This window comes from Arachis hypogaea, chromosome 15 (genome assembly GCF_003086295.3).
Source record: "Arachis hypogaea cultivar Tifrunner chromosome 15, arahy.Tifrunner.gnm2.J5K5, whole genome shotgun sequence".
NCBI lineage: Eukaryota > Viridiplantae > Streptophyta > Magnoliopsida > Fabales > Fabaceae > Arachis > Arachis hypogaea.
In genome coordinates this window covers 156118120-156138865 of record NC_092050.1, presented here as the reverse complement: position 1 = coordinate 156138865, position 20746 = coordinate 156118120, and the positions used below count along the sequence as shown (strand labels likewise).

The 20746-nt window shown below is 32.2% G+C and overlaps 1 protein-coding gene across 1 annotated transcript; it reads right to left on the bottom strand.

Moving 5' to 3' along the window:
• Positions 1–572: 572 nt before the first annotated feature.
• Positions 573–20068, bottom strand: LOC112751638 (uncharacterized). Its single transcript, XM_072218347.1, has 7 exons — positions 19983–20068; positions 3915–4073; positions 3295–3401; positions 2590–2876; positions 2328–2419; positions 1747–1941; positions 573–1513 (listed from the first exon to the last, which is right to left on the bottom strand). Exons 1-4 carry the CDS (start codon positions 20066–20068, stop codon positions 2608–2610), a joined length of 621 nt encoding a protein of 206 aa, XP_072074448.1. The 3' UTR covers positions 573–1513; positions 1747–1941; positions 2328–2419; positions 2590–2607.
• Positions 20069–20746: the final 678 nt, after the last annotated feature.

The following is a 20746-nucleotide window of genomic DNA, read 5'->3' as shown; positions in this document are numbered from 1 at the left end:
AGCTGGAATGCCCACATGGCAGTTAACGTTCCACATCAGCAACGTTTAGACGGCACTTCTGCGAGGGACTAACGGAGACGCACGTTTCTGAATTTAAGGGATTTAGTTGGTCATTTACAAAAATCAAGGACTAAATTGAATACCAATTTGATATTCAGGGACCATTTTGGGCATTTACTCATTGTAAAATCTTATAAAACAGCCACACTAACTGCACTGACATCTGCTGCATTGACTTACAGTTGTCAACTAACTTAACGCCTTTTTTAACCAACTTGTCAACAGCAGAAACTGCAATTTTCTGCCATTTCTATCCGATAATGTAGGCGGCCTAACCTAACAATTGCGTCAATGGCTGACTTCACGGCTTGAACTCACGACATTGAAGCTCAACTGTTGCTTCAAGGCTTCCCTTCCAAAGGCATATTTTAGTGCAAAATCTTAGTATTGTCTGTAGGGCAATAACTTGTTTATTAAGCTTAGCAAGATGGAAGTTTTTATTTGTGTGACAAACCCTATATGTGATAAGCACTGATAGGAGCAAAGAGAAAATGTAAGCAAACAAAACAAAATTGAAAAGAAACTCACCCTTCAAATGAGAGGGTATATGAATCTGTATATCATTTCTCTGTAATCTCTATGGCATGTCTGTGTCATATAATTTGTTAATCAACAATTAAATGAATCTTCTATGTTACCCTGTGGATTTGTAACTCCATGGAATGCATTAACAGTAATTTCTGTCACTTAGTAAAGTATACATCTAGTTAAATTAGATCCTCTAAGAACCTATAAGATGTACAATTCATCAATCAAAAGATTCTTTTAAGAATGGTTGCTAATATCTGACATGATCAACAAATCAGTAACAGAAATCAGAGTTCTGATCTCTACTTTTGTTCTCATTTTCTCATGGTCCTCTCATCTTTTCAACAAAGTGACGCCTCTTTTCTTCCAACTTCTCGCTCATCCTCTTTCGCAAATCAAACATCTTTTCCCTCTTCCCGATTTTTTTCTGTTCAGATGGACTAACTTGTTTATCCATAAGCAGAGAATAGAGTGTTTGTGGTTGATAGACAGTAATATCCTCTGTCTTCTCTTCCCGTGTTTCATCTCTATTCTCATTCTCTATGGAAGATGCTGGAAGTTCTTTCAAATCCTCAGTTTCTTGCATTATGTAAGCCTCTAGAAAAGGTGTTGACAGTTGGTCAAAACTTTGGCTGCTGCTCTTTAATACTATTGGACAAGAGGAAGATGATGCTCATCCGAAAGAAAACGATTTCCTAACTGGTTCTACTATAGACTTGGCCCCATGTTGGTTTTGGGGTGTTAGCCCCGAACCAACTGATATCCTTGTGCTATCATTTGAAGCAGAGGTATCGTGTCCACATTCTTGTTTAACCCACATGTATGGAGCAACAGTCCGAGGAATCCAATTCTCCTTTTCAGCCAGCATCCATGAAATGCTTATGCACTCAGAGTTCGGGAGCACTAAAGCTTCTCAGTTTGCTTCCTGTAGAGATACTATAATCTTTTCAGAAAGACATGCAAAGTTGAAGGCTTGTCGGACTATACAAGTTACAACATAGAGAACAAGGAACATGCACCCTCTAAGCAAACTTTAAAAGAGAAAGAAACATAGATATATCTAAAGAATGTAAATTCTAAAAACAGCAGCAGGTTAAACATTGATCTTTAACCAAAATTCATTCATAACTTAACCAAATGGAAATGGGGCTATCATACCTTAAGTCGATTGAGCAGGAACAGGGCGATGCGTGCATTAGTTATTTTGTGATCTCTAACACATGATTCCAGGTTGAAGTCTATATCAGGCATTAATGTGAAACCATACCACAAATTATCAGAAGGAGGGGGCTTTAGTTGTAAACGCATTGTCCCTTTGAGGGATACTATCCTTATTGCCAAAGTGAGAGGAACCTTTAGAAAGGAATAACCCGTTACTTCGACCATAACAAAGCTATAGCTGTTTATAACTATGATAATGATTTGATGTGTAAACATGTGTATCTATCAACATGAAAATGCTCAAAGGCAAAATTTGCAGTGACATAACTTTTAAGAGTTTAAGTGTCTTATTATATGTAAAAAAAAAATCCACATAGAGGTAACCGAAATACGGACATGTTAGAATATAATAGAATTAAAGATAATTTACACAATCAGTCATACTAGTTGTTTTTCTCTGTTGTTTATTGTTCTTATAAAGATCTCTTGCCCTCATGTACCTATGTATTCTCCCATTTTTTTCAGGTTGAATAAACAGAATTGTGGGGGAAAAAAAAGTACGGAATAATAGATACTACCTGTGAAACATGCTTGGCAAGAGAATTTAACATAGATTTCCATTTTGATCCATAAAATGAGGAAGATGTACTCCTAGAAACTTTAGACACGTCTGCATAGGACAAATTGACATCTTTAACTTTAATGCTTTCCACAACACTTTGATTTTTGAAAGAGAGGGGGGGGGGGGGGGGGGAGGAATAATACAGTAAAAATGTGACAAATCACTACACGAAGAAAATGCAAACTAAGTATTTGATTTAACGGTATTTTTGTGCTTACCAGTGTTCCCATTGACATCTACTTTGGCTCTTGTGAATCATTCACTCCATCTCCAAGATTCAACTGATTGCTAAGATCTTCAAGATCTGACGGGGCAGCCCCAGCATTGCTTGAGCATTCCGTCCCCTTATCGTTCTGTGGTTCACCAACTTCAAGCCTTGTTTCAATCTCTACTACTGCACCTCCAGAATATTCAATATCTGCCTCAAAGGTGCATACATCATTCATTTCCATAGGAAGAACCCTCATTGCAACGATAGAGGGTGGAGTAGTCCCCATATTGATGTCTGTACAGATAACTTCACCAAAATAAGTAGGTGTTCTCACATTGGTCAATACCCTCTGTCCAAAAATAGAAAGGGCTAACATTTATCTTATAGAAACCACAATCAAGGAAAGGTTTCAGTGAGGATTTCTCTTTAAAAATAAAATAAAACACCAATGTTAATCTCATGACAACTGCGCAAAGGAATGAAGTCGGTTTTTTAGTAATTCTACTCAAAAATTGAGGAACTCTGGAGGAAGATCCATCAGGCTTACTGGACTTTTCTAAGGCATCAAAACTTGATCCTGCTGATGGTCTCATGATAAAAGGATGATATTCAATATTTAGTGATGCTAGATTTCGATGACACTCTTCGTACAACTGACTAGACCACTTAAGTTTTTCACTCTGATCGCGTGAAGCCATACGGAGGGACTTACACCATGCTTCATTTTCCCATGACGTCTCAAGATATATGTAAAGCAATTTGCTTCCATGGTATACCACAGATTTGTTGTTTTCAACTTTTATCGGGTATCTTTTTGCCCTGCAAAACCCAACATAAAAAAATGACCTTGAAGCGCCGTATTTTCTAAGTAAATAAGCAAGAGTACATAACAAAGTGTTTCTTTCCACATCAGATGAAGTATGATACCCATGTTCCAAGCCGCAACAACTTTTCTTGTTTTTCTCATTAAGATGTATGTGAGATGTAAAGGAAGTGAGATATCCCCATTTGAATTCAAAGTCAGGAAAACTCATAATAAACCCATTTTCAACTTTGTTTTTCTTTCAATGTGAATTATATGTTCAATCAAGATGATATGCATTTTCGTATGCACTGATTTAAAAGGAACGAGAGAATGTATGCTGGTTTTCTATATAAATCATTGGCCTAATACTCTATATCAAGCTAGCTCACTAAGCTCTCACATTGTAACATATCCACAAACAAAAGAAAACGATATTGAAATAATGATCTCATCACAATGTTGTTCGGATATAGGAATGGAAACTATACCCCACGCAATCACGAAAGTGACTTCCTGCATCACATTACCATTTTTTAGAAGGAAGGCTGGATGATGAAACAGCCTCAACAACACATCCCTTCAGCCAAATGGCTGTCTCCGAACCATCATGCTCTGTGAAAATAAGTGACTCACCCTTGATCTTCCCATGCTTCTTAACAGGGCTAACCTCCAGTACCTCCCTTTTCCTTTTATGATCTTTAGCTTACTTTTCCAGCCAGAACTTTGATACCTTGTATTGTTCTAGAACCCAAATCACACCCTAAAGAAAGAAAATGCCAATGAATCAAAATAATAAAAGTAATTGGTGCTCCAAATGTGAATCAGATATCGAATTTGATATTTTTCACATTAATTTAGTCTTTGACGGGTATCAAATAACTATCATCATGATAACCAAAATCACCCTTGTCATTTTAGGAACCAACTTGAGGTCTAAATAATGTTCATACAGGAAATGGTAACTACCTTAACTTGAGTGATTACTCCAAGCAATACTAAAATACTAAAGTTACTTTAAAGCTACATAAGTACACAATTCGTTTTAACATGCAATTAATTCTGTACCCTTTTTTCTATGATTAAATTACAAGTGTTCCTTTAGAAAGAATTCTATAGCAGCAAGTGGTGCGCAAATAAATGAGAGAACACAAGCTAGCTACTACATGAAACACAATGTAAATAACAACAGAATAAAAAAATAATAACAATAAGAATAAAAAGATTAATTGTGGAAGCATGAAGCTTACCTCTTTTTCGAAGGTAGAGTCAGGTGATTGATAGGATCATTTTGCGAACTAGTGTCCAATGAGACGGGTGCTGAGATTTTGTCTTTGTCCTTCATGGCCCGTTCAATGATCCACAAGATTCCCAAAGCTTCGGCAACCACAACCGTCACCACCCCAACAAAAAAAAAACCGAGGAAGAGAATGAAGATAAAAACCAAAAACATTTTCTTTTCCTTCTTTCAACACCCCAATTGATGGAAAAACTATAAGGACAATTTAAAAAAAAAATGGAATACGAGAGAATGAGAGGAATGAGGTGAAAAGGAAGACGAACCCCAGATGAGGAAATTGAGAACGACCCAGATGAGAGATGAAGTTAAAATTGGAATCTTTATTTTACATTTGTTTTGAAGAATCGGATGCTAAAATTAAAAGCTGCATTTTCTCTCTTTTTTGTTGTTCCTTCTGGATTGTTTGATTCATCATTCTTTATTCATTGTTTGACCGTTGAAGTGTTCCTTAACTTGATGATGAAATGAAATGGAAGGAGGCATTTGGGGTGGGATTAATTCTGAAATGGGAATGGAATTTGAAGGAAAAGATACAAACTTTATGTAGTTATTATTATGAAAATAAAGTGTTGCAGGATTTTTTATTTTAATAAATAAATTAATTATAATAATTATCGAAATAAATAATTTAAAAAATATTTATCGAAATAAATACTATTTACTTATTTCGTTTACACTGTAAATAAGATAATTTTGCATGTATCTCGTTTAACTGTAAACGAGATTATCTCTTAAACGACTAATTACGTATTTATAAATAATTATATATAATTTTTAAAAATAATAAAAAATATTAATGATTTAAATTGGACGAAACCCTTCAAAATATAACGTTTCTAATAATAGAAAAGATGAACGATTTTAAATAAAGTACTAGGGAGCCAATGGCCTAAACGTACACAAAGATGAACGATTCAAATCTAAAACTCTAATACCATGTCATGAAATCACTCCTCCCAAAAGTGTAACCTGATAAAGACAATGTAACACTAATGGTCATATCTCTAATACTTTCTAAACCTCCATTATACATATTGTACGCTTAAGTCATTGGCTCCCTATACTTTCTCTTTTTAAATAATAGGGAAAACAATCCATTTTAAATAATAAGAAAGAACGGTCCAATTATCCACTATTAACACGTTTACTTTCCTAACAGTTGAAATAAGTGCAATATTAACTGTCCACTATTAACACGATTAATATAAAAGTCAGGATTTATATAAAAGTTTAAAATTTTGTTTGTTGTATGGGAGTACATAAAAATTTCGTTTGTTGTATGAGAGTACATAAAAATTTAAAATATAATTTAAATAACCTTATCCCAGAAATTAAAAAACTCGACGGAGATGGATTGATTGATTGAATAATTTCCATTAATGAATAAAAGTCTCGCTGAAGGTTACTGTATTAATAAAGGACAGTTTAACTGTGCACTTAATGGACTGTGTATTTGAAATAACGTGTTTATTTCAAAGTAAATTTGTTCCGTCACCATAAAAAAAAGTAAATTTGTTCCATCTTTGCTATTATTTAAAATATACCGTATATCTTTTTTATTATTTAAAATCGTCTATCTTTTCTACTATTTGAAACATTCCATTTCTATGAATTTGGTTCAATTTAAATCATTAATATTTTTTATTATTTTTAAAAATTATATATAATTTTTTATAAATACATATATCTCGTTTACATTTACATGTATCTCGTTTACAGTAGATATATGAAAATTGAAAAACTACACATATTTTATATACACTGTAAACAAAATATATACAAAGAGCAAAACATATTAATTCAAGGAGTTCAAGTTAATCGGAGATGCCAAACAGTTAATCACATTTTATTTGCTGATGATTCAATCCTTTTTTGCAAGAGCGCACCTAATACAAGCCAAAGCATTCTAGAATTACTAGAGACCTATGAGGGTTTTAGTGGGCAAAAAGTCAATTTGAATAAGTCGGCTATCTTTTTCAGTCACAACACACCTCAGAACACAAGACTAGCAGTTGCTCAGACACTAAATATTGAACATATCGGAGCACAAGACAAATACCTGGGACTGCCCTCTATAGTTTAAAAATCAAAGAAAGCAACCTTTGGAGCTATCAAGGATAAAGTTCAGAAGAGGATTATGGGTTGGAAAATAAGTCTATTGTCATCAGGTGGCACACGCTATTGAGAGCAGTGGGGGAGGCGATTCCTATTTATACACTCTCTTGTTTTAAGTTCCCAGACACGCTGTTGACTGAGATTCATAGCATGCTCTCGCAATTTTGGTGGGGTCAAAAAGGCGCAGAACGAAAAATGGTTTGGATTAAATGGGACACAATGACGAGATCAAAGAAAGATGGAGGGCTGGGGATCAAGGATCTAAGGGCGCAAAATTTAGCTTTATTGGGCAAGCAATGTTGGCGTCTAATGAAATACCCTAATTCTACTATATCAAGAATGCTCAAAGCTAAATATTTCATATATACAGATTTCCTACGCAGAGATAGGAAGAGTACCGTCGTGGGGTTGGAGAAGTGTTCTTGAAAGGCGCAAGGTGATCGAGAAAGGCTTGTTATGAAAAATAGGCTCCGGCACTAATGTTCGCATCTTCCATGACCCCTGGTTCCCACCACCAGTTCTCCTTAATGTCCCTCAAAATGCACTCACAATCCTGCCAAATCTGCAAGTGTATTACGTTAGTGCGTTACTAAATCCTGATAGAAGCTGGAATAGAAATCTGATTGAGTCGATTTTTTCAATTGATATATGCAATAAAAATTTTTCAATCAAACCAACAGAGGAGGAGGATGAAGTTAATTGGTGCTGGACAAAATCTGGTATATATGAAGTTGGGTCAGGATACAAAATTGTTTATGGATTCTTTCATTCTCCTACTTTATTGAGGCCCCAGAACATACACAACAGAGTTTGGAATAGCATTTGGGAGTTGAAATTACCACATAAAATTAAGATTTTTCTATGGAAAAGTCTTCATCAAAAGCTTCCGGTGTTGCAACAAGTTCACAGCCGGTTCGCATCCACTCCTGTCACTTGTCCAAGATGCATGTTGAAGGCTGAATCAATTTCTCATGCTTTGTTCCAATGCCCCCTGTCTTCAATAATATGGAGCCTAAGCTTAATAACCCCTGACCTATGGATGAGAGAAGAAGAAATTTTTTTCAATTGGTGGCAACGAGCCTTATCCTGGGCAGCGGCTCAATTCGACGGTAGACAAAAGACCCTCCTCATAGCGGTGCTGTGTTGGAGCACTTGGAAAGCGAAGAATCGGTGTGTTTTTGAGAAGGTAATAAGCCCGGCACCAGAGATAGTGAAAGAAGCCAGCAATTTAGTGCGTGAACTCGTGTGCCATACTTGATAGATGCTACTAATTTTCTTTACTCTTACTTTACTCTTCTTTAAGCTCTTAGTCTTTCAGTCACAGTTGGTGATAAATGAAAATACCCAATTCTTTTATATTTTCTTATGGAAACACTTTTATTTTATATTAATAAAATAATATTTATCTTTAAAAAAAAATAAAATAAGAGAAAAGTATTTATTTCGATAAATATTTTTTAAATTATTTATTTCAGTAATTATTATAATTAATTTATTTATTAAAATAAAAATCCCCTGCATTGTATGGATGAATTGCAAGGGCAACCGAATGTCTATATTATACACATACAAGTAAGGTTAAGTAATGATTTTTATGGTTTAAAACGAATCTCTATATTCACTTATGAATTTACATCTTCATAGTTCATACTATAATTAACCTAAATTAAGTTATTTTCAGTTTAGATTCTTTATTGTTTTTTAATTAGTAGAATCTAATATGGTTTAGGAATAAAGTAAGGATAATCAGTAATAATTGTGTATTTATATTTGTGATAGCGAATATTTTTTTTTTTTGGTGACTTTGTGATAGCGAATATAATTTAAGTGCTTACAATTTATGTTGGTTCTTTTTTTATTCTATTTAGATTTGTGATATATATTTTCAATCAATCAATGTGATTGGTTTAATGTGTAATCCTATATATTGGAGATCTTGATTTAGAAAGAAACAAATAGAACGACAAAAACCTAATACTATTGAAATTTTTCTAAATTTGTATGTCGGAATTTAATTTATTTTTCATTACATTTTGCAAGACACAACACAAGCACAAGACCCCATGCGCTGTTTGTTTACATTTTTTTTTTCAATGTAATAGAATGTGTCAATGGCATTATATGTCACTATGCACAATTAGATCGTAATGTAATAATAGGACTTTGGAATTCCAAAACTGACGCGTAAAATTATTCCTCCGGATATTACTGATGATGAGCCCAGCTATCATCGGCATATAAATGTTCATGGATTTGATAAATGATGATTATAAAGTGATTCAATGTGTATATTATATTTATGATCCAATGTTATTAGAAGAGCCTGTTCTAACAATTTGGCAAATTTATAGTATAAAAAGTAATTGTTGAAAGAAACTTGACGTTGAAATGACTAAAACGGAAAACGTAAGTAAAGCTTCTATAGCATACTTGAATGGAGTATGCCAGTGGCGGAATTTGAAACAAAATTTTGGGGGCCAAATAGAGGATAATTGTCAAGATGCTTTTGATATGGACCCATTTAAGATAAGCTCGTCTAATCTCATCTCTCTGATTTGGGTGATATTGCCAAATTTAAAGCCGTTTTCCAGGGTCTCCTTCCAAAAAATTAAGGTTAAACTCATCATATGTAACTTTTTGAACTTTTAAAGGTTGTATCTCACTTTTTTCGTGATTCATTAAAGTAGAAGAACTATCTATAGGTGTTGATATTGTAAAAGTTATATGTTCTCCTTCTTAAATATTAGCCTTCCTCTTAAAAAATGCATCAATTCTTTAATTTTTTATTATTATTTTATATAAAATTTGAATATATATCCTGTAAAATATGTAAAGAAGAAGTTACAAGGATAAATATTAAAATTTATAATATTTATTGAATTTTTTTTATCAATTTATACAAATACAATAATATTAATACTTATTGAATATTTTATTTTTTTATCATATAAAAAATTAAATTAAATAAACAGTAAAATATAAAATAATATTAAATTAAATAAATAAAAAATTTCTAATTTTTTATATTTAAACTTAAAGATAGAGAGAGTGTTGCTTATTGAACTTATTGGGTATTTTAAGTCATAGTAAAGTATTTAAGTCAATTGAATTATTTTTTATGTTTTGAAAAAGTACTACTAATATTTTTATAAAAAGTTTGGGGGGCCATGTTCCTCCCCTTGTCTAAACTAAGTTTCGCCCCTCAGTATGCCACTGGTGGAGTCGCAAGTTTGCTATTAATCGACTCGAAAAACAAGTACTTGTGTCATTTAATCTCAGCACTGAAACGTTTCGAACCACATCAATTGTTTGGCTACAAGAAAATGATGATAGTTCTACTAGAACTTTGGTAGTGCTCAACGAATCTGTTACTCTAATTTCCTCTTTTACTAAGAATAGTCGCATTGAAATATCCATTTTGGGTGAAGTTGGTGTGAAGAAATCTTGGGTGAAGCTTTTCGCATTTAGATTTGGACCTTTTCCAAAATATTGTGCATTCAGAATGGGGAATAAATGTGATGTAATCTTTTATATCAACGGTGATGAATTGGCTTCTTTTGATGTCATTCCGGGCAAAGTAATTCACAATATTAATATCAAAATAAGGATATTTAGTACATGAATTTATAAAGAAAGCTTCCTTTTTTCGAAAGAAATTAATTGATTAATAAATATACAAATTTAAATGTAAGATGTAGTTAAATAAAATATGAAAATAGTCAATTTAAAAAGATATTTTGTAAACTAATTTTAATATTCATATTGATAGTTGAAATTAATTTAATAAGTTAATTTGTATTACATTCTAATATTTTAAAATAGTCAATTATATTTCATATTTTAAAAAAGAGGATTTTTGGTATTAAAAAATAATAAATTATATCACACGTATCAATTTTAGATATCTAAAGTATTAATAAAAACAAATTGGATAATTCCCATTATTCAAACTTCCATTTGTGTATTCTCAAGTTACTTTTGTACTCAGATGCGGATGCGATAAAGAGGAGTCCATTCAAAATTTGCTAATAACTATGTATGCAAAATGAATATTTATTTTGCTATTAAACTTGTATCTACTAGAAGGATATTTAATTTGATTTTATTAAAAAGAACATTTTCTCAAGGACATCAATGATTGCAGGATGATCACCCATTAGAAACATTAAATTTGTTTAGAAGGCTTGTACGAACAAATTTTAGATCAAATGGACCAACCGTTGCCACTGTTTTATCAGCTTGTGCTGATATACGATCAATTAGCATAGCACAAGAGATGGGAAATTATATTTCTCTAAATGGATTGGAATATGATTTACAAATTTAAACATTTCTCATACACATGTACTCTATGTGTGGAAGCATCAAGATTCAAGAAAGCTAGAGAAGTATTAAAAAAAGCACTAAATAAAGATTTAATTGTTTGGTCTTTCATGATAAATAGTTATGCTATTCATGAGATGGGAAAAGAAGCCATTGACCTATTTCTTATACATATTAAAAAAAATATTTTTCTCACAAAAAATAGCATGTTAGTAAATTCTGAAGTAACGGACAATATAAATTATTATTAGAAGTAGCATGAGTTGCCAACTTTTTAGAATATGTAGAGAAAATTGGACTAAATTAAACGATACTTGATAGAGGTCTGCTACACATACAAGTCTTTTTGGCTTATAAGTCTTACAAGTCCAATAAAACACGCACATTACACTTAATTAATGCATTACACAATTCCACATTCAAGGGTAAATAAAACGCACGTTATTCAACAACTTCCTGTTTCCAAAGCGCGCTACTCACCATGTATTATGAACGACTCTTCTTCTTCCTCCTCCATGAAAACGATTTTCTTGCCAAATTTGAAGATAATGGAACTTCAGAAATACATCCAAACGATAACATAAATACACCCCAACGATTACAGAAATACACCCAAACGGTTACAGAAATTCACCCAAACGATTACAGAAATACACCCAAAAGATTATAAAAATACACCCAAAATTCGTTGAAGTACACCTTATGCATAATTCAGAACTCTTTTTCTTTCTCCTCCTCATTTTCTGCTGCTTCTTCTTCTTCAAAAACGATTTCAGAGTTTGATGTCAAAAAACAATGGAAATCGAGAATAACGAAGAAAGAAAACAGAGAGAAAAGCACGTAAATAAAGAAGAAGAACAGGAAGAGGAAGAAGAACGTGCAGCAAGAAGAAGAAGAAAGAGAAAGAGAAAGCAAGAAACCAAAGAAAAGAAGAAGAAGAAGAGGAAGAGGAAGAAGAAGAAGGTGCAGCAAGAAGAAGAAGAATGAGAAAGAGAAGGTAAGAAACGAAAGAAAAGAAGAAGAAGAAGAAGAGGAAAAGGAAAAAGAACGTGCGCAAGAAGAAGAAGAATGTACACTTGTAAAGACTTGTATGAAAAAATGCTTGTATGTGGAGAATTTCTCTACTTGATAATATAAAATTAAGTTTGATGCATTAAGATCATTGGAATACTTCAATAATCATTATAGAAGTGTAAAGTTTATATGCTATTATTATTATTATGATAACAATATATGGCATTTAAAGTTAATAATAATTACAAAAATCAAATTATTTTAATAGTCCAATAATATTTTATTGGTATATATATTTATAATTAAACTAAAACTATATTTATCATTACATATGTTAAATTTAAAATTTTTTAACTTTTTTATGTATCACTCTCGTTATCTTAAATTAAGTGTATCTTTTTAATTGTATATAATTATTAAATTTTATTGAGAACGAGACAGTGAAAACTTTATTATATATACCATTTTTTAAAACTAATTCACCAATATTTAGCATTTATATACTTACTAATTTGACTTAAGTGAAATTGGCTTATTTATAAGTAAAATTCTCAATGTTTTCATTAACTATTTTTATCCTAAAATCTTACATAAATATAGGGCCAATATTCCTCGAAATGTTGGACATATTTCCTGAATTTAGAGCCAATCGTCCTGAACCATATTTTCCTAATTGTGTTGCAATATAGGGCTATTGTATCTCAAGTCTCAACAATGCCTGGCCAAGTTGATTTAATTTCATCAATAAAAAAGAAACCAATTCCCAATTTCTATCACAGATCATATCAGGATAGTAAGTTTTCAAATTAAATATTTTTTTATTAATTAGTAAAAATATCCTCTGCTTAACGTTTTCTTTATCTATTTATACATCAATAATGCATGATTCTAATTATTTATTCTTAAAATGGATAGATAATCAAATTCATATATCTCAATTAATTTTTTTTTTTTTATTTTAAAGTAGATCAATTTTATTATACTACTACTATATGAATACATAGTTATTTTAATCAATTGCGTAATACTTATGTTAAGAAATATTAATATAAAAAAATTATCATATATTATTAATATTAAACACCAATCATGCATGCATGATTATAATTATTTGTTTTTAAAATAGATAATCAAATTAATATATTATTAATTAAAAATATTTTTTATTATAAAATAGATTAATCCTATTATACTACTATTGTACGAATGCATAATTATTTTAATCAATTACATAAAATTAAAACAAATATTACTATAAAAGGAAACTATCATTTTAAATGAAATATTTACCAAATATTACTTATGCATAAATATTTTAATGAAATATAAATATTTCATCATTTCTTTATCTTCTGGGTTTTTTTCCTTGGAGTATTTATATGACTTTTTTTTTTCAATCTAAGTTTTGATAAAAAAATTTCCTAAAAGGAAAGATCAAGGCCTTTTTTATATAAAAAATTGAATTCTATATATAAAATTTTGTTCGAATTATTTTATTTAAATTTTTTTTACTAATTACAATTTTTTACTTATTCTACTAAATTATATTTAGTATTTTTATTTTGGCTTTTAAATCTTTCATTCCTTTCAATAAAAACGTAATAAATATTACCAAAAAAATAAAAAATAATAATATTTTTTATATTTTTATTTTTTATTTTCTTTTATATTTTTATTGTCTTTGATATTTTACATGTAATTTATAAAATTTTTATTTTTTACTCTACTGTATATAAAATCTTTATTTTTTATTTGTCTAAAATAAGTTTAGAATTACTTTTTTTTTGGGTGCTATTGTGATTAATTTTTTTTATTTTTTATTTTTTATGTTATTGACTATTGTTTATATAAATAATTTGACAAGAATTGGTGGCATAAAAGAGGAGTTTATATGGATAATTTGAGAGAATTGATGGCATAAAAAGAGAGTTTATGTGGTACATTAGTCCAAATTTCTAGCAAGTTAAAATATTTAGTTATATACCTATATTTTAGATTCTTTAGTATTTTAGTATTCCAATTTATTGTATGGGTAAAAAATAGTGCACATTTTGAAGATTTTTTTAAAAACTTTTATTTTTATTTTATTTAAAATATTATGTTAAAAATTTGTCATACTCTGTAATAACAAAATTAACTTACGTCTTAGGAATAAATAGTAATTTTTTAATTATTTAAATATTAGTGTTTGTATATTAAATATTTTTTTATTATTCAATTTTTTTACTTTAATAGATCATAAAAACAGTAAAAGCTAATCTCTTACTAAAATTAGTTAGTTTAGACAACCTATTAAGTTAATGCCAATAAAAAGTTTGAGCAAAAAATTCACAAAATTTAATTAACAAAAGAAAACTACAACTAGAAAAATAAGCTCTATTTTAAATATAAAACTTTTGCACGTCAAATTGGTGAATTATTGATTTCTCTAAGTAAGAAATTATAATTTCTTTATTTTTTTTAATTATTAATTTATCTATACTTTTGTTACTTTAATTATATAATAATTGTTCTTGATATAATTGTGAAAGAATAGAAAAAGATAAGAAAAGATGAAAAAAATTTTATTGTATGTTAATTAATTGATTGAATCGAAGTGAATTGTATTGTGAAGGTAAAACTATATATATAGTGTAAATTCTATAAAATTAGCAAATAATTAATCAATAAATTAATTTTAATAAAGGAGATTAGAAATGTAAATTTTATAGTAAAATAAGATAGATCTAATTAAAACAAAAATTTTGATACCAATTTTAAAGAATTTGGCTCAAAATTAGACCGAACGGACTAAACTGACCCATCAGTCCAACTATACATTAGAAGAGCCACTTCTCTTCTTCCTTTTAGCCAAGAACGCTAAAGCCATGTTTAAGGTGGGGGAGAAGAAAACGTAACCTAACACCATAATTAATCCACCGCATAATTATCTCACTCCGAACTCCGATTGCCGTATCGTTTGCGGCTACACGTCCACCGCGTCGAGCTCTACGAATCCATCAGAACAATTTCATAAGTAAGCCACTCTATCACCCCAATTGCTCTACCCCTTTCTATTTTCAAAATTCATTAAAGTGGTGGTGAGATTTTGCTTCCTTGATGTTATAGGACCTAATCAGTTTGAAGAAAACATTCAATCTTACTTATATGACGCTTGGGTAAGGTGAGGATACTAGAACTCTAGCTAATTTCTTGAATTGGTGCATTGGATATTGAATTTGAGTATATGTGTGTGATATATGTGAATTTAGGTGCACACACATATATATATATATATATATATATATATATATATATATATATATATATATATATATATATATATATATATTGGAGCTTGAATTTTGAGCTTTGGAACTTGGTGGAGGTTGGATGATGTTGCCTTGGTGATTTTGGACCTCTTGGGACTGTGTTCGGTGCATTAGTGGGTTGTCTTAGGTAATACGTAAAAATCGGTCAAGGTATGATTTAGGTTTTCCGTATTTAATATATAATGTTCTGTGAAAACTTAGGCTAGAGGACCATAGGATAAGTTGGAACGATTAAGCATGTTGAATGTTAGTGTTTGTGATAATGGTTGATGATATGGATTGAGTATTTGTTGGTTATTATGGTTATGCTGGAATTTGAATGCTAAAGTGGTGTTTGAATAATGATTGATTTGCTGGTAAGGTTTTTTGGGCATAATTGGTGGATTGCTCATAGTCTTATTATTTAAAGAATTTAGATGTGAAATTGTATAATGTTGATGTATGATGGATGATGGAAGGGTGTAGAATTATGTTGCTGTGATATTGCATATTTTAGGATTGATTTTAAGTGTGGAATGGTTGATATTTGAATGGTAAATCAATGAAATAGAGGTTGGAAGGTTTTTGTGAAAATTAATTTTTGGCCGAACTTCGGCTTCCAAACTCCCAAATTGTTTTAAATTTATCTCATATAAAAATTATGTCCGTGAAGTTTACGCCATTCAAAGAACGGAGGAAAAATGTTTTAAAATGAAAAAGTTATGCGCGTCGGAAGTTTGGGATTGAAATTTGAAATTCTGCAGCTTTTTTTGACTTAGTGAAAATTTTGGTAAAACGTACGCCCACGCGTACGCGTACGTGTGACCTAGGATTTCTGCGTACGCATATCCCTCGTTCGCAAAGAGTTGTCACTACCTCACGTACATGCGTACGCGTAACGGGCCAAAATGCATGCCTACGCGTACGCGTGACATTTCAGAAAGGCACTCCCACGTGTACACGTGGCTTATGCATACGCGTGGTCCCTGTTTCAGCAAGAATAAAATTTTTATGTTTAAAGTTCAAATTCTAACCTCTAAACCTCTATTTTCATTCTGTTAATCCTAGATCTTAATAGCATGCCTAGTAATGAGAAGAAGCTAGGAAGAAGGGGTAGTTTGGGGATGAAGTAAGACTTTTAAATAATGAATTGTGTATAAAGATGTAAAGATATTAAATGTATGTGTGAGATCATGGTTATACTGTATGAGTGTAAAGGAATAATGATGAGGAATTTTTGAAATAAATGGACATAGAGATGATATTTCATGTGTTGGATGCGGGGAAGGCAGTAGGGCGTTAATCCCTCGATCTTTTTTTCCCGTATTCCTTGTGATTGTGTTTTATGGGATGTGAGGAAGGTGGTAGGGCCTAATCCCCCGACGTATTCCCTCACATTCTTTCTTTCTCTGTCTGCAAGGTGGTAGGGCACTAATCTCCCGACCGGTATGGCACGACCTCACTAAGGGAAGGTGGTAAGACACTAATCCCCCAATTTATTCCCCCTAGTGTATGCCTCCAGGAGAAGGTGGTAGGACACTAATCTCCCGATCTTATGCCTCCTGGAGATGCGCAGTCGAGAGACGGTATATGGGTTAGCTACTGGGTGTGTCGAATTCTGACAGTTAATCGACACGTGAGTTCACGACCACTAGGATAGGCATACATCATGTGCATATTGTCTGATTTGCTTGTTTGTGAACTATATTGGATTGCCTACGTGATTATAATCTGCTATTTGTTATAATTGTTATTCGTGTTGCTTGTGAACTACTTGTATTTGCCTTGTTTTGCTTGTTTGTCTATGCAACTCATATGAGATGGAGGAATGGAGGAGAAAAGGTGGAGAAGTTTAGTGTACAGGTTAAGTTTAGTTAGATTTGAGAACCTTTAGATGACCACCCACATATGGCTTCTGTTTTTAGTTCCTTAAGTTTTATATCCGAGTGACGGCGTTCTAGAATTGCCTCTGGCATTCCCATGACCTTATATCTTATATGCATGACACCTTTACTATGCTGAGAACCTCTGATTCTCATTCCATATTGTGTTGTTATTTTTCAAATGCAGATCGAGAGGTACCTTGCTAGGCGTCTGGAGCTTCTGCAGCGAAGTAGTTTTCCTATAGGGGTTCTTTTGATCTTTTGATATATGTATATATAGATTCTCCTCTTATATACTTATTTATTTTGCTCTTCCTAGAGGATTATGGAGAACTAGAATTTTGTCTATGTATTTTGAATTTTTGGGATGTGTATATAGGTATGTAAATATTCTCCGGCCAACCTTGGCTTCGCAGGCTGTGTTAGGAGCTTGTTATTTTGTTCTCTTGACCCTCTACTCTTTTCTTTTGTATATATATGTTAATGAACTTTAGTTTTCTTCTCACGCAAGTAATCTGTATTTCTGAGCGTTGCGTTTTTATTTTGCAATTTTGTTTTACCGTTTTTCAAGGCTCCTAGTATACTATCTCCTTTTTATTATTATTATTATTATTATTATTATTATTATTATTATTATTATTATTATTATTATTATTATTATTATTATTATTATTATATATTTTATTTTAGAGGTCGTAATACCATACCACCTATGTTTTATGGCTTAAGCGTAAAGTTCTGTGTGGTAAGGTGTTACATAGAGCATTGCCTACGAAAGATAAAAATAAAGATAAGATAAGATAAGAAGATAACAAAAAGATAAGATAAGATAATAAAGACTAAAATTGTAACCGAATTTATGTATTTTGTTTGACTGAATTTGTGAGCCACGAGACTTCTTTATTGTTGTCATGTGCTAAGGTGGAAGAGTAGTTTAATATGCACCGCAAGCTGGTGGATGGAAGATATCAATAATCCACAGCTTGGATAAGTTTTGATGAAGTTGTTGAGGAAGACGCGTCTAACGTGGTGACGCAGAGGGAGATGCGTGCGGCAGAGCTAGAGCTGCCGACGGCAAAAATATAAAAAGAGATGTTGTGCTTGAGGGAGAGAGAGCAAGCAATAATCTTCAAAAAAAAAAAAGCCCATAGAGCGCGATAAGATTGATCTTCAGAGGGCTCATAGAGCACGATAAAAGTGATCTTCAAAGGGTGCGTAGAGCACGATATGATTGATCTTCAGATGGTGTGTAGAGCGCGATAGGATTGATCTTCATAGAGCGCATATAGCGCGATAAAAAAAGAGCACGTGGAGCGCAATAAGAGTGCAGATACAACTGCTAAAATAGAGTACAGATTGAACTGCTAAAACAGAATACAGATGAAACTACTGGAAGAAGGCGCAGACAGGCCATGGTGATTATTCCATGAATGATAGTTGTTTTCTGTTAGAATAGGGATAACCAAGACTGATGTTAAATTTTTACTTGGATAGATGTAATAGAGATTGGTTAAATTCTGAGCTAAATTGGAAGATTGACTATTCATTGTAGGAGGAGGTTGAAAAAGAAGCATGGTGATTTCTCAACGGAAAGATGATAGCTTATGTATCCTTTTCAAGGAGGATATCAAGGTTCTGATACCATGATAAAATTGTGAAAGAATAGGAAAAGAAAAGAAAATATGAAGAAATTTTTATCGTATGTTAATTGATTGAATTGAAGTGACTTGTATTATGAAAGTAAAACTATATATATATATATATATATATATATATATATAGAGAGAGAGAGAGAGAGAGAGAGAGAGAGAGAGAGAGAGAGAGAGAGAGATAAAAGTAAAAATAAGATAAGATAAGAAGATAACAAAAAGATAAGATAAGATAAGATAAGATAATAAAGACTAAAATTGTAACGAAATTTATGTATTTTGTTGGGCTAAATTTGTGGGTCACAAGACTTTTTTATTGTTGTCATGGACTAAGGTGGAAGAGTAGTTTAATAGTTTTTGATTAAATTTGATTTTTTCATTGAATAATATTATACATCTAAGTTTTTTATGAATCAAGTCCAACCAAGTTAAACAATAAGACTTAGAGTAATACTATCCATAATTGATTTTTGTTGATGTTAGATCAACTTAATTAGACTTGATTAACAAAAGCACTTGAAAGTGTAACATTATTCTTTTTCATTATTTTGTAGCACGACTATCTTTTGCCACAATAACTCTATATTTGAAATGGTTTGTATTTAAGACAAACTCAAATTTATTTAAATATTATATCTTTATGTATGGTAAGAATTGATGATATTTGTTTGATTTTATTATAAGATTTCAGTAATATTAATGTTTTTTTTTGTCAGGACAACCTTAATCCTAAGTATTATTCACTCACACATACACCACACTGACATATATAATATTAAGGGTTCTATCCACTATTTGGCATCAGCTATGTTTCGAACTCGGGTGCACTCATTACAAGGCATATAGAAGATGACCACCAGACCAAGGCCTTGCGTGCATATATATTAATGTTAAGTTTAAAACGAATTCTGCTAGGTAGACAATGGGAGGTGCGAATAACATGAATAATGGGCTACACTTCAGGCCCATTAAAACAAAAAACATTCTACTGTATTTATCCACCACAATCCTAATAACCTCTCACCTTCCACCTTTCTTTCCTTTTACCGCAGTCACTTCACTCCCCTTTTCTGTCGTGCCATTACCAACGCACCTCACCACCGCCGTCATCGTCTGAAGAAGTAACATGCCGCACCACCGTTGCACCTTCTTCTCCCATGCGTTGCGCCGCCCCTGTGCTCCCTGCAACCGACGTCACTATTGCACCTTCTTCTTCCCAGCGTCGTGCCCCTTGCTCTCGAAGCCGCCATTACACCTTCTTCTCCCATGTGTCGCGTAGCCCCTGTTCTCCCTGCAAGTAACGCTACTGCTGCGTGCCTTCTTCTCCCCTCTGTGACGTCGCACCATCACCGAGTCAGAGGCCTTATTCCGCCGCTGCTCTAACGCTGAACCTCTGCCCTTGCTTCTACGTCGTTGCTTCGTGTTTTTGCCACTTTCATCGAGTGCCGCTTTACTTCGTTAACCCAAATGGTATGATGACCAGAATAAACATCCACGTCATAGTAAAAAGAACCATCGCAGACATAGTAAAATAAACATCCTGCGAAACATGTGCATGCATAATCAAGCAAATTAAGTAAAATACCAATGATACACCCAAATAAACATCCATTTTAGAATGAAAAGAACCATTCACATACATAGTAAAATAAACCTCTAACTTAGTTGATAAGAAACAAGCAACGAGACAGCAACTGCGGGGCACGGGGGTCGCGATACAGCAGCGACGGCGGTGGCATAGGATGATTGCGAGAGAGTGGTTACGGCGGCTACATGTGTAACGTGATA

What these genes read in the sequence shown, in the direction of transcription:
- LOC112751638 (XM_072218347.1), bottom strand. Translation starts at nt 20,068, where the DNA reads ATGACGGCGGTGGTGAGGTGCGTTGGTAATGGCACGACAGAAAAGGGG. An exon ending in AGCCTTCCTTCTAAAAAATG is followed by an intron (nt 3,402 to 3,914) that starts GTAATGTGATGC and finishes TGGGTTTTGCAG; the next exon opens with GGCAAAAAGATACCCGATAA. An exon ending in ATGGGAAAATGAAGCATGGT is followed by an intron (nt 2,877 to 3,294) that starts GTAAGTCCCTCC and finishes TTATCTGTACAG; the next exon opens with ACATCAATATGGGGACTACT.